General features: G+C 41.5%; 1 protein-coding gene across 1 annotated transcript in view; it reads left to right on the forward strand.

Moving 5' to 3' along the window:
- nrxn2b (neurexin 2b) overlaps positions 1-15,121 on the forward strand; it is a 252,766-nt gene that overhangs the window by 205,256 nt on the left and 32,389 nt on the right. Inside the window, exon 16 of the mRNA XM_079462581.1 lies at positions 601-720. Within this exon, the coding sequence (XP_079318707.1) occupies positions 601-720 (120 nt within the window). The remainder of the gene's footprint in view (positions 1-600; positions 721-15,121) is intronic.

Consider the following 15,121-nt stretch of genomic DNA (forward strand, 5'->3'; position numbering starts at 1 on the left):
TTCCACATTCTGTGTTATCCTTGTCACCTGCCCGTCTCTGTCCCAGTTCAATCTCTCCTAGTTAGTGTTTTCCTATTTATTGTCTCTATATCCCTTGCTGCACGTCGGTTCATTGCTTCCCGTATCCAGTCCATGTGCTTTCCTGCCAGTTTGTCCAACCCATGGATTACCTTTTTGGATTACCTTGTTCCCGTGTCCCGCGTTCCCATCGTTTGTTGGACTTACCATATACATTTACCTTGGACCTTGTTTTATTCCCCTCGAGGATGTTTTTTTGTTTTATTTGCTTACCCTTTGTCTGCCTGCGCTTGGCATCTGTCTGCACCGTGACAAAAACAGGTCAAACACAGTAAAGTGCATGGTGTTTGTACCTCAGGAGAAACCAGTCTCCGCCAGGAGGACCAGTTCTCCTCTGATGTGTCATAGCTGCACCCACTGACTTTGAATCAAAATGACTGCAGTAAATGTTCATGAATAACAGGGAGAGATAATTAGATGTGATTTAGGACATTTCATTTGTTGAATCCGTTTAGGTGTAATTTTGTGAGCGCTATCAGACCACAGAGGAATGTTATTTTGTGTTTTGTTGTGTGTATGCAGGACCGAGCACGACCTGTACGGAGGACTCGTGTCATCATCAGGGGGTGTGTCTGCAGCAGTGGACGGGCTTCTCCTGCGACTGCTCCATGACGTCCTACGGGGGCTCGTACTGCAGCGACCGTGAGTACCAGCATGAATCATATAATCTCATATAAACTGATGGAACTTTACAAGGAGGTTAGATGTTATAATAACTAAAGTCATTTTTACAAATCAAACACAGGTAAATCGCCAGTGTAAAAAAGGTCAAATTAACACTCACAGTGTACACTCACCTAAAGCATTATTAGGAACACCTATTAAATTTCTCATTAATGCAATTATCTAATCAACCAATCACATGGCAGTTGCTTCAATGCATTAAGGGGTGTGGTCCTGGTCAAGACAATCTCCTCAACTCCAAACTGAATGTCAGAATGGGAAAGAAATATGATTTAAGCTATTTTGAGCGTCGCATGGTTGTTTGTGCCAGACGGACCAGTCTAAGTATTTTACAATCTGCTCAATTACTGGGATTTTCACACACAACCATTTCTAGGGCTTACAAAGAATCGTGTGAAAAGGGAAAAACATCCAGTACACAGCAGTCCTGTGGGCGAAAATGCCTTGTTGATGCTAGAGGACAGAGGAGAATGGGCCGACTGATTCAAGCTGATAGAAGAGCAACTTTGACTGAAATATCCACTCGTTACAACCGAGGTATGCAGCAAAGCATTTGTGAAGCCACAACACGCACAACGTTGAGGCGGATGGGCTACAACAACAGAAGACCCCACCGGGTACCACTCATCTCCACTACAAATAGGAAAAAGAGTCTAGAATTTGCACGAGCTCAACAAAATTGGACAGTTGAAGACTGGAATCCACCATGCCTTGTTACCACTGTGCTGGCTTGTGGTGGTGGTGTAATGGTGTGGGGGATGTTTTCTTGGCACACTTTAGGCCCCTTAGTGCCAATTGGGCATCGTTTAAATGCCACGGCCTACCTGAGCATTGTTTCTGACCATGTTCATCCCTTTATGACCACCATGTACCCATCCTCTGATGGCTACTTCCAGAAGGATAATGCACCATGTCACAAAGTTTGAATCATTTCAAATTGGTTTCTTGAACATGACAATGAGTTCACTTTACTAAAATGGCCCCCACAGTCACCAGATCTCAACCCAATAAAGCATCTTTGGGATGTGGTGGAACGGGAGCTTCGTGCCCTGGATGTGCATCCCACAAATCTCCATCAACTGCAATATGCTATCCTATCAATATGGGTCAACATTTCTAAAGAATGCTTTCAACACCTGGTTGAATCAATGCCACATAGAATTACGGCAAAAGGGGGTCAAACACAGTATTAGTATGGTGTTCCTAATAATCCTTTAGGTGAGTGTATATTTAATCAACACTTTGAGTGTGGATTATATATATATTTTTAACACTTATTTTGCTGTGAATAATAGCACACACATATTTGTGTTATGTGTTTTATTTTCTGTGGCGATGGACAGATGTTTATCCTGCAGTATACAAGCTCTTCAAAGATGATAAACATTTGAGTTTTATGTGTTCATCTCATCTTGGGGGTCATGGCTTGTACGTTCTTGAATCCTGTGTTATTTTAGGATGAGAGTATTAGTTATGTGTGTTGACATCTCTCATACTGTCTAGAGAGAAGACACTCAATGGATCAATACGTTATCAATACAATAAGTGAGTTTTGTTCTCATGTCTCACGTCTGAACTCCAAAAGTTCCATAACCCTGTGATACTGATGTTATTGTTGTGAGCAGGATTATTGTGATGTATGGAAATGGAGCGCTGTTAATCTCCAGGGACGTTCATCCAAGCTTCAAAACAACCAAATTTATGGTCGGCCATCTTGGCTTAGATTTGTTCTGGCTCAGTTCTTGCACTTTGAGTAAAGTCCTGCCTCTCGGCTATAATAGGACTTCATTTCCGCTGTAAACTGTTGATTTAGTGTGACATGACATGAGGCCGAATCCAGAAGTGGGCGTGTCTAGCGACTTGACAAAATTGAGATTAGTTTAACTTGCAATGATGCAACTACCAATAGGAGTACAGCAGCGGAGCTCACGTCTCGTCTCTTAATGCAGGGTTTGTGCATAACTGTTTCTAGGACAACTAAAGCTAGGAACGCCTTCTGACCACCTTGTGGCAATAGACTGGCGACACAGTCACAGACAGTGTGTATGTTGCTTTAGAAAGTCCAGCTGAAGCCAGTTTCTGATGCTGCTGGACTTATGTGCTTTCCAATTGGTCTTGAGCTGATCCGGGCTGGTCTGAGGTGGTTTTAGAGGAGTCAAAGGCTTTAGCTTTGAGCTGATGGAATATCTTGTTCATGTCTTGCTGGCTTTAGAGGATCTTCATGTTTCTTTAATCCTGTGTTGTGAAATCATTGATTCTTGAGTGTTTTCACAGGTACGAGAGACGGTGAGATGGACATTACGTTTTTCTGTTCTTTAGGACTTCTTGTTGTTGGCCTGTTTTTTCTTATCCATCTTCTCAGGTCAGGGGCAAAAAGCATTCAGTTTGAAGTCCTCCTGGTTGTAAAGTGGTTACGTTCAGCATCCTGCAGGGTTTAAATTAAGCTTCAGTAACGCACGTGTGTTTCACTCCCATCAGGTTGAGTTTGGATTTTCTGTACACTTGATCCATTAAGAGTCCGGAGGTTCTGCTGACTTGTGTGATCGATGTGAATCTCCCAAATGCATTTTCAGCCGGACACACACACACACTTGCTCAGTGAAATCAATCCTCTCCTGTCATCTGTTTATTGATCTGAAGGCTTGTTTCCATGTCTCGTCTGGGCTAATGGACGCCTCTTCAGATGTGGATGTTAATCTGGCTGGTTTATCTGGAGCTAGTCTCGCGTAGTGTATACTGAAGGTCTGGGAACTTTGGACAAGGCCTGCCCAAGAGGCCATGTGACTGACAGGTAAAGCAACCAATTCGTTACATTTTGGGTAGAGGCGTGGAAATGAGTTGCTCGTGATTAATTTTTTTGTAATCGATGTCAACACGTCAGCTCACTTCTTCGATCAGACAGCTTTGTGTTGTTACATTTACATTTATATTTAGGCATTTGGCAGATGCTTTTATCCAAAGTGACTTACATTGCATTATTCTATACATTTATACATAGGTATCTGCAATCCCCTGGGATCCAACCCAAAACCTTGCGTTGTTAAGGCAATGCTCTTACCACTGAGCTACAGGAAAGCTTCCAGGTGTTTCTAAGTGGATTGTTAAAGAACAAGACACGCACATGTCCAGAAAATCCTCTAAATTTCAACAAATCAGATGACGACTTTGAACGTGCTGAAGTGTTTCCTGAAAGGGAAGGCACTTCTGTATCATTCAGCCAAGGCTCTGTGGTTATGAAGTCTAAGACGAATCTGATCAGATTGTGATGGAGTACTCTGTCACCGGCTTCAACAGCACTTATGCTCCCACCTCAATTCAATTCTTTACACGTCTTTTCACAGATTTAAATTTTTTGCCACCCTCTCTGGTGCACACGGGGATTCGGCTATCACTCTGGAAATCATACATGCATTGTTTTTCATTCCTCCCGGACTAGCAACATATTTCTCAAGCAGCAGACAAGTTTTAAAGTCTTAAAGAGTCATATGATGCCCTTTCGTGTTTTCCTGCATCTCTGGTGTTCATGCATATACTGTGTTAGACATGTAAAATTGCACAAATTTAAGTCTCAAACCAAAAGAGATGTTTTATTTAAAAGCGGAGGCTCATCCAAACCTGCCTAAAACTCCTCGTTTAAACACGCCCTCACATTTTTACGGCAGTTCGTGAGAAACGTTGAAGAACACCGCCCAACATGTATATGCAAAGAAAGAAGGCGTGTCTTTTCCCACTGTAGTGTTGTTGTTGCTGCCGCCATATGGTGGGCACAACGTCTTTTTTTTTTAGAGGCTGTTCTCCCCTGCAGCGTGATGCTACACAAAAAAGTCATTATAAGTCATTATATTTAAGTTAGTTTATATGGCCAGTTTATATAGCGCTTTTTACAATTTCCACTGCTACAAAGCAGCTGTACAAGAAAACATTGACTATAAGCAAATCTTATATAAAGTTATGCAAGTCAACACACAGTTCAAATATCAGACAGACTATAAATTCCTATATGCAGTGTTAATGAAATAAAACTATAAAATTAGATTAAGTAACTATGTTCTATGAATATGTATCTATACATACCTGTTTGTATCTGGTAAAGATGTGCAATACCCTGTTGGTTATTTATTTTATTCCAAGTGGGTGGAGCCTTTTATTTATAAGCACGTTTCTTTTTTCAATGGAAACTGAGTGAAGGAGCTGTGTGCTACAGCAGAGCGAGTAATGTTTGTACAATACATCATAGACATAATAAATAACTTGACTCCGTATTGGCCGCTTTACTCCGCTGCCACAAAACGTCAACGACGCCACCATATTAATGAGGGAGACACTGGATCCAAAGGGAGGACTGCGCTTTTCTCGGCATTAAAAGTACAATCACGTTTACATTTCTTAACACATTTGAATGGTTTACGATATACGTAGAGTACAACTGTATCATCGATCTTATTGCTTCATATGTCTATAGTATAGCCTACTTTAAAGTGAACGGTTGTCATAAGGATTGTGAAATCTATTAATTGTGCCTGTTTCTCGTGAGAATCACCTAGATGGCAACATGTTCAGGACTCTTGGACACTGTAAATAAAAGTAAACACTTGTACAAACGTGCTATTGTGGCTAAGCTATACATTTTTTGTAGTTTAATCTTCTATACTGATCTTTAACTGTCAATCAAGTGTCATTACAATATCAGACACAGCTGTGATGTTAATTCAAGAATACATAGAATATTTTGTAATTTGGCAACCTTTCTAAGGTGGAAGAAAACAGTTTTTGTAACATTTGAGATGTGATTTTGAAATGACAGGTTGCTGTCTAATATAATGCCTAGATCTTTTACTGTATTTGTTGGAAGTACATCCTTCAATTTGCAAGTTATAATCTGAAATATTCGGTTTACGTGTCTTTGCTCCGATAAGTAATATTACAAGTCATCTTATGTTTTATATCTTCAATGCACTCTGCCAATTTGGATAGCTGTGAAGAGATATATAGCTGAGTATCATCTCTATAGCAGGGGAAGCTAATTAAATGTTTTCTAATAATGTTTCCAATGGGCAGCATGTATATGGAGAATAGCATGGGTCCTAAAATCGATCCCTGAGGTTTTACTTGTATCATTTACATCATTAGATTTGATGATTCCCCATTTAAATGAACAAATTGACGTCTGTCTGATAAGTAAGATCTGAACCATTGTAGTGCCTGTCCCTCAATACAGGTATAATTGTGTAAGCGATCCAGAAGTATGTTATGGTCTACGGTATCGAACGCAGCACTAAGGTCAAGAAGGACTAGGTGTGAGATGTTACCTTTATCTGATGCTATAAGCAGGTCGTTTGTAATTTTAACGAGCGCAGTTTCAGTGCTATGATGCGGTCTAAAGCTGAAATATTTTGTGTAAATCATTATTTTGTTAGAAAGAGCACAACTGAGTGCACACTACTTTTTCTAGCACTTTTGACAGTTAAAGGAGATTTGAAATCGGTCTAAAGTTTCCTAGTTCATTTGGATCTAAGTTTGGTTTCTTGATTAGAGGCTTAATGACGGCCATCTTAAAGGGTCCTGGGACATGGCCTAGATTAATTGACGGGTTGATAATGTTATAAATGGGCTCAATTGCAACAGGTAGTAACTCTTTTAATAATTTAGTTGGTATGAGGTCTAGTAAGCAAGTTGTTGGTTTGGATGTTGCTATAAGTTTAATTAAATCTTCCTGTTTTATAGGTGAAAAACACTGGAGCCTTTCTTTTGGGGTGATGGTTGGTGCTAATTCATAGGACAGACTTGGAGGTTGAGTTTCTACTATTTTGTTTCGTATGTTTTCGGTCCTGGCTTGCCCCTTCGTCATGGGTGTGCCTGTGCAGGAGTGAAGTTCGTTTGGGCTGATTGTGTTCTCGAAGCCTGAGCTCTGTGCTAGAGGTCTTCTCGGGTCCAAAGATCTTTACCCGACCCGAAATGACCTGAATCACTTTTTACCCGAACCCGAGACAGACCCGATAACGTTTTTATTTTAAAGCCCCGACCCGAGACAGACCCGATAACGTTAGACCCGAGTCCGACCCATCGTATATGTTTTTTAAACCCGACTAGACCTGAATGTAAACCGACGTGTATTAATGAAATTGATATGGCAATGAACACGTTGATCCTCTTGTTTTGCTCTGGCAAAAACTGAGGCTAAATGGGTTGTTCAAATTTTAGCTGAATCAAATCTAAATAAGTGACGACATGGCAACCACTCGCGCGAACATTCTGTCTCAACAATGTGTCCCAAACCGCGTAGTACTGAAATGTGCGCGTCTTTTAATATCTACTTCTGGTCGCCTGGTGGAAGTATGTTTTTCCTGAATACGATGGTAACTACATCGAGTGCAAACCCCTGCAGCGTTGGAAACTTCGGGATTTCAATTCTAAGGTGATTTCAGATCACCGCGACTTTCGGAAGATTTGCGTGGCTTTCAACCGATCGGCTGAGGGTTGGAGGAGAGTTGGTAACTACACGCACACACACAAGCGACGCGCTGTTATTATACAGGATAGTTCGGGTCTTCCTTGGGTCAATTAAGCAAAACAATTTTTTACTTTGTTACCCGAGACCCGAAGACACTAATAATATACCCGACCCGTGTCCGAAGCTCCCGTGAATCTTTTAGACCCGAACCCGCTCGGGTCTCGGGCCGGACCTCGGGTTTTCGGATCTAAGTGGACCCGTGAAGACCTCTACTCTGTGCAGAGAAACACGCGGAGTAGAAGTATTATAATTGCGATGAGACCCCGAGATGTTTCCAGTTTCTTGATTCTCAAGTAAATCCTGGATCTATTTCTCCACAGCCTCCAATTCCAACTGCAGTGCAAGCTTTTTGTCATCTGCTCTCAAAGGTACAAACACATCTGAAACATTACCCATTAGTGATGTAATAATGAGAACAGTGAGTTAAGCAGTTAGCAGGCTGGTAATGCTAACAGCCTGAGGGCTAATACAGAACGATCCGATAAAAATAATTTATCAGTGTGTTTAACAACGATTTTTTTTATGATATACCTAAGTATAAGTTACACCCTCGTCAAATAACAATTTAAAGCGCAAATCTTAAGATATAACAAGAAAAGACAATGTAATAAATTACATACAATGCAAACAGGAAGTGACGTAATCCAAGAATTGTAATCGTAATGTCCGACAGGTCTGATCTCACTATCATCAGAGACAGATCTTCAAGAATGTCACTGTCATATGTTTTGTCTGTAAGAAGCGCACCAGTTATGTAAGGCATGTTTGTAAAAATCTTAAAATGACTTCAATGTCCTGATATAATTTAAGATTAATTTCTCTAATCCTGCCTGAGAAACCATCCCATAATCCAGGGATGCAAACGTGTTCTCATGGTGATGATGAAGATGATGATGATGATGTAACCTTTCTCAATCCACCGGCTGATTCAGAATCACTCTCAGAGGAGGAAAATATCAAGTGTGAACGAGATCGCAGCACACGGCATCAGTGAGGTCACGTCTAACAACCAGCTGAAATATTCATCTTTATCTTTGTTCAAATACACGAAGTGTTAAACGAATGTAGATCGTAGAGGTCAAATTACCTGGATGTGAGTTGATATCGAGATCTTCAATAATACTGACATCTCTTCTCAAACTCTCATGACAGACACATTTGTTACTCTTTTTCTCAGGAGAAATATCTGATATATTATTACAAGTTTCCTTTTGATAACTTCAGGTGGGATTTGTGTTTGTGATCAAATATGTGAGCCGGTCAGTAAAATCACAATTTGGTTTTCAAGTTTCTTCATAAATCAAGCTACATAATGTCAAGAACATTCTTTGAAATTACAATCTTGCTATTTTTAATATTGACTGAGTGAAGACTGAAGTCATGATGAAATTAATTATTAAAATGAATATTTGATGACCGTTAAACCTTGTTTTCACAGACTGGGTCACATATACTATCAGAAACAGGCCAGACTACAGACTCGGTATGAGTGAATGAAGACGGTCCTCTAGTTTTATGTTTGTAAAAGTGATAAAGTAGTTCATTCTATAGCTCAGTCCTGTGCTGTTGTAGAGATGATTGATGGTGTCTATTGAAAACGTGCGTTTGTCATTTCTTCTTGATATTATCAGTAATGAGAATGTATTAAGGATGAGAGAGACAGTGAGAGGAGATGATTATGATGATGATGATGATGATGTTCTGTGTGTTCAGGAGGATACATTCAAGTGATGAAGAGCTGATGTTCTTTCACTGTTATAGTGTAAGGAGTTGGTTGTTTTCATCCTGTTGAAATATTTTATTATGAAAATATAAGAAATTCTTCACAGTTCATTTTTCTTCATTGTTTGTGTGTGTGTTTAGAGGTCAGTGTATGCACACACACACAGAAAGTAGACAACGGCTCTTGTGACGCATCCACATAGAGGAAAGAAAATCTCCTTCTGTCTTAGCTGAGAGAGAATCGATAGTGAAGTCATGCAGAACTGCTGTGATGTCTCAAGTCCTGCACCTGTCCTCGGTCATGTGATGGTATGAGTACAGTGTTGTTGTTGACTGTGTGTTACAGTCAGGTGTGAGAGATGACATGGTTGTGATGAAATCACATGAGCACTCTGGAGACCCCAGGACTCTTCAGTGCCCTGGAACTCATCCAGATCACCCTAGCAACAACTTCACATCATCTAGAACACCTTGGCAACCACAAAGAGTTGCCATGGCAACGACTGCGATCAGATTATTGTCCCGGTGTTGAGATCTGCAGTTGTGTGTCAATGTAAAGATCAGTTGTCCTTCGGTGATGTCAGAGTTCATGTGTTTTGTTATTGGAACTCTGGTCTGTGATGTCATATCCTGTGGGGAGCTGTACTGTCCCGTGGGCAGCTGTCGTCTGAGAGACACTGAAGGTTTTCTCATCATCGTGTCTGCTGGGATTAAGAGCGTGAAACACACACCGGCACTTCATCACAACAGCAATTAAACACAGAAATCCTGAGCAAACATGTCTCAGACGTCTCTGTGGGACGGGAGTGATATCCACCGGCAGATTCCAGTCACCATCCAAACAGCCAATTAGATGTGATGAATGTAAATCAAAGTCTCTTTTCTCACTTCTGTTCGTCTTCATGAACATTGTGTTCTGATGTGTTCAAGGGCTGGGACAGTAAAACAAACACACTCTTCCCTCATGAGTTCATGCTTTATTCATGCTTTTATTATTCATGTTTTTCAGAGATAATGCAGTTACATTTACACTCAGTCATTTAGCAGACGTAAGTCTGGAAAGTCTGGAAACCATCTAGATCTGATCTTCACAAGGTACTGCTCCACTCATCACTCTCAGGTCACCCCGCTGCACACGTCTGATCACTTCTTCGTCACCCTCGACCTCAACCTCACTGCTCCGGACATCGCAGATGTCTTACCGGTGGTCATTTTCCTCCCTCCTGTTTTTCCTCTGCTGTCTTCTCTGCACTCCCCCCCTCTGATGAGCTCTCTCTTTTGAATACAGACAATGCCACAGACACTCTGTGTTCCACGCTTTCATCCTGCTTGGACAACCTATGCCCTCTTGCATCTGGACCAGCCCGTGCATCCTTGTCTTGTCCAAACTGGATTATTGCAATGCGCTTCTGGCTGGACTTCCTGCTTGCACAATCAAACCTCTCCAGATGATCCAGAATGCGGCGGCAAGAGTGGTCTTCAATGAGCCGAAGAGAGCGCATGTAACTCTGCTCTTCATCAGGTTACACTGGCTCCCTGTTGCCGCCTGCATAAAGTTCAAAGCTATGCTCCTGGCCTACAAGACCAACACCGGATCTACACCATCGTATCTCCACTCGCTAATGCAGATCTATGTTCCTGCCAGATCACTGCGGTCTGCAAAGGAACAACGACTAGTGGTACCATCCCAAAAAGGAAAAAAGTCACTCTCCCGTACCTTCTCTGGATCTGTTCCACATTGGTGGAATGATCTACCAGCTGCTACAAGATCAGCAGACTCTGTTGCCATCTTTAAAAAACTCCTGAAAACGCATCTCTTCCATCAACACGTCGCTGATTGATTTATCCTAATTCTTTTCCCTTTCCTTCTTAAAAAAAACACTTACTAACCTCACTATTCTTAGCTTTGTATACTGTGCTAGGCTTTAATGGACTAGTTTGATGCACTTATGTATTTTGTTGCCTATGTTGTTATAATTGCTTCCAATGTTTCCTCATCTGTAAGTCGCTTTGGACAAAAGCGTCTGCCACATGACTAAATGTAAATGTAAATGGGTATAGGGTCTGTCTGTCTGTGTCTGTCTTTCTGTCTCACTCTCTGTCTGTGCCTGGTTTAGGGTCTGTCTCTGTCTGTCTGTCTGTCTGTCTGTGCCTGGGTTGGGTATAGGGTCTGTCTGTCTGTGTCTGTCTTTCTGTCTCACTCTCTGTCTGTGCCTGGTTTAGGGTCTGTCTCTCTGTGTCTGTCTGTCTGTCTCACTCTCTGTCTGTGCCTAGGTAAGGGTCTGTCTCTGTCTGTCTGTCTGTGCCTGGGTTGGGTATAGGGTCTGTCTGTCTGTGTCTGTCTTTCTGTCTCACTCTCTGTCTGTGCCTGGGTTGGGTATAGGGTCTGTCTGACTCTGCCTGTTTTTCTGCCTCACTCTCTTCAAGGTCATATAGTCCTCATCACAGAGTCTCACAAGGAACCTGAATGATCTCAGTCAAAGAAATACTGTCCGTCCTGTTCTCTAAGTACCTACTGCAAGCAGATCATAGAATTACAAAATCGTTTATTTTTTATCCACTCTCTTACATACACAAACACACAAAAGCGTTACAGGAGGGAGAAAGGTAATGTGGGTAAACTGAAATACAGGGAGCTGGATTTAAAGTCACAGATGATGATTGGATTCCTCATTCAGCTTCTCATCGTGTTTTGGGTTCGGTGAAGATGATTTAAGTACAATCATTTCACTAAACGTGTGATTGGAGGATGATTGATGTGTGAGACGAGTTACACACTCATTATCTTTATGGTCAACACTAATAATGGCGCTTATATTTGTTCAATTTAAAAGCAGGATTGTGCATTAAATCGCATATTAAGTGTGAAATTACAGTGAAATCTGCTTTAGGGGCTTTGTTTTCAAATGCTTTATTTTAACAAACCCACATAATGAGAAACTGAATGATTGTGTTTTTTAAACAAATGAGATGGGTTTGAAGTTATAAATGAAGGATTTCATGTGTTTTGTTAAGTAGAAGATTTGGTGATGTATGGTCTCAGTTGAAGTTTTGTTGTTAGGGAGCGTGTGTATATGAAAACAAGTTCAGATTCACTTTTAAGCAAAACAACAGTCATATTTCTACATATTTACGAAAAGTTCAAAAAATATTTTAAGTTTACATAAATTGGATTTTGATCACAGCTTTAATGTGTCTTGTCATGTGTCAATCTTTCACATTGCTGTTGGATGACTTTGTCGCTCCTGAGGTTTGATTAAGTCGAAGTTCAACACACACTGGACTGGAATGACCACAATATATCTAGAAATGATTATTTGAAATGAACAATTGTAGTGGTCTGGAATTTCTGGCCATGTGTTCACGTGTCATTTGTTCTCGTGTAGTTTCTGGATCTCTGTTCAGCTCTTTTCAGTAAATCTCATGGTGCCGGCGGTCATGTCGTAGTGTCAGGGTGTGTGTAATGAAAACGGGCGGGTGTTCACATCAGGTTTGTTTAATCACATTAGTGGTGTGTCTGCTTGCTGTTGTTGAGCTGGACACAGGTGAGACGCCTGCAGCACATTAAGACACACACACACACACACACACACTTTAAGAGTATAGTCATGAAACACCTGCTGTGCAATATCCATCACATTACCCACAATGCACTGTGTGTGACTACATCATGAAGTACATCATTAATCTCATAGTGAGTGGACGGCTGGATTCACTGACCGCTGAACAACTACAACTGTAGTTCAACATCAACAGTACAGAGACAGAGAAATGATTTGACTGAAATCACTCTAAGAAGCCAATCAAAATGTAAAGGCCTCACACATTTAAATATTTGTATTTAGAATAAACATCATGATATTGTCTACTTGTTTTGTTATCTTGATAGTCATTGTGTAGTTGTGTTACAGTTATCTTTAAAAGAGATTTGAATTAAATGTATAATGTGTGCTGGTCATGTGACCCTGTAAAACAGATGTGATTGTGTGAGGATGTGATGTGGTCCTAACTCATTTCTCTATCAAAGGTGTGTGTGAGAGAGAGAGAGAGAGAGAGAGAGAGAGAGAGAGAGAGAGCTCAGCATCAGTCGTAATAATGTCTAATCTGATACAGCATGTCTCATTCAGGTCCCGTGAAAATGTCATTCTTAAATCTAATATCACTGTACATTTTAAGCTGTGAACATACACCAGAGTCTCTTCTAAAGCTCTTTTGCTCTGGGTTTAATCTCATGGACACAGTGGATGATGGTCAAGAGATCTGGTGTGTGACGTGTGCGAGGGAACAAGCCTTTAGCTTTCTACGGACACTAAATTAGTCATTAAGAGCATCCAGCAGTCAGTGTGTGTGTGTGTGTGTGTGTGTGTGTGTGTGTGTATGCACTTCTCTCTCGCGCACGCGCACTTTAACTCCCTCCCACCACCTCCGTCTCTCTTTCTCTGCAGCTGTGTCTCGTTCTTCCTCCGGTGATCTCGGGCTTTCACACGAGCGTAGCGTCTCCTGCATGTCTCTCCATTTCTCTCTCTCCCTCGTGTCGCCACCGCGGTAACCGTCGCTAAGAGATGGATGGGGGTTCTGGCAGATTATGCTGCGGAGTCTGGTTTCATTAGCATGAGATTTTCTGACTCTCGCTCTTTCTGTCGAGCGGCTGGGCCAAGCAACGCTGCTGAATACAGAGACGAGGATCGGATGTGAAAAGTGGATCTCTGCGTCAGGAATCAGAGCGAGCTCAGAGGAACACGAGATCTGGATGTGTGTCTTGAGTTGGATCTCATGGCTGTGTTTTGGTGTTTTCTGACTCGTTCGTCTCTTTTCTCAGCCGGCGTTTGTACGATCTCTCTTCTGGAGATTCATCAGCAGCACACAGTCGTCGCAGGATGGCGTTTGGGTTTCTCTTCAGACGAGGCTTTTGGACTTTAGATGGATGAGAAGATCTTTTTCAAATATTTTCTGATGGGATTGTTTTTTAGATTTGGGAATTAAGGCTTGTGTTTGGCTGCCGTTGGATGTGCTCGTGGAAATTTTGATTTGTACTTCTTTAATTGTGTTTTTGTACTCCAGGTTTTTGAATGTTACAGTTTTTGTGGGATCATAAATAATCCAGATTTTTCTCTGGTCAAGGAGGGAATCTGTGGGTGTCATGGAGACCGCATCTGTTTGACATGTTTACCTGTGTTTGTCATGTGAGGAGGCGTGGCATGGAAGTCCCGCCCCCTTTTTCCTCTGCCCTCAGGGCATTCTTTGTGTGGAGTGGGTCAGCGGTGTATCCGCCCGCTCCGGCCCAGGTCTTTTGGCCCAACGTGTCCGGTGTATGGCGGTGGATTCTCTCGCTGGCGCTGCTGGTCTCTCCGGGTCCAGCGGTTTCTGCTCGAGTTTCATCCAGTCTCAGCACAACACATCACGTTCATCATTTCCACAACAAACATGGCACAGTGCCCGTCGCCATTAACCGCATGCCCTTCCTCACGCGCGGGAGTCACGGTAAGAGTCCAAATGATGGGGATGATGTTGTTCAGACTTCATCTACACACACCTGAATGAATGAATGAAGCTCTGCCTTGTGATAGTTTCAATTGTTTCTCCAGTTTTCTACCTCATCCGCTGTTTGAATCCTGTTTGAAGTCAAGATCTCACTGACAATCTGTAGTGAAACTCCATAGACTGTGAAAACCAACACAAAAGAGATTTATTTAAAACTAAGAGAAAACTCAAATTAAAACGCCTACAATTATCGTTTAATATAACTATTTAAAAGAGAAGAATTAAAAGGAAAGTTCAGCCAAAGTTTCTTCTTCAGAACATGAAAAAGGGATTTCCAAGAATGTTGATAATCAAACAACACTGAACCCAATCCATTTACTTACATTTATTTCATTTGGCAGACGCTTTTATCCAAAGCGACTTACAAGTAGTTTTTTTTACAGTGGAACATTACTGCTGATTAATCAGGGGTAAGGTGTCTTGCTCAAGGGCCCTTCAGTCATGACCTGCTGGCACTGTGATTAGAACCGGCAACCTTCTGATCACAAGCCCAACTCTCTAAACACTAGGCCACAGCTGACCTTTACTTGTTTAATTCAAAAGGGACAGTGTACATTAATAAACATAGATGTAAATGCCTAAATT

This window comes from Barbatula barbatula (genome assembly GCF_947034865.1).
Source record: "Barbatula barbatula genome assembly, chromosome: 1".
Taxonomy (NCBI): domain Eukaryota; kingdom Metazoa; phylum Chordata; class Actinopteri; order Cypriniformes; family Nemacheilidae; genus Barbatula; species Barbatula barbatula.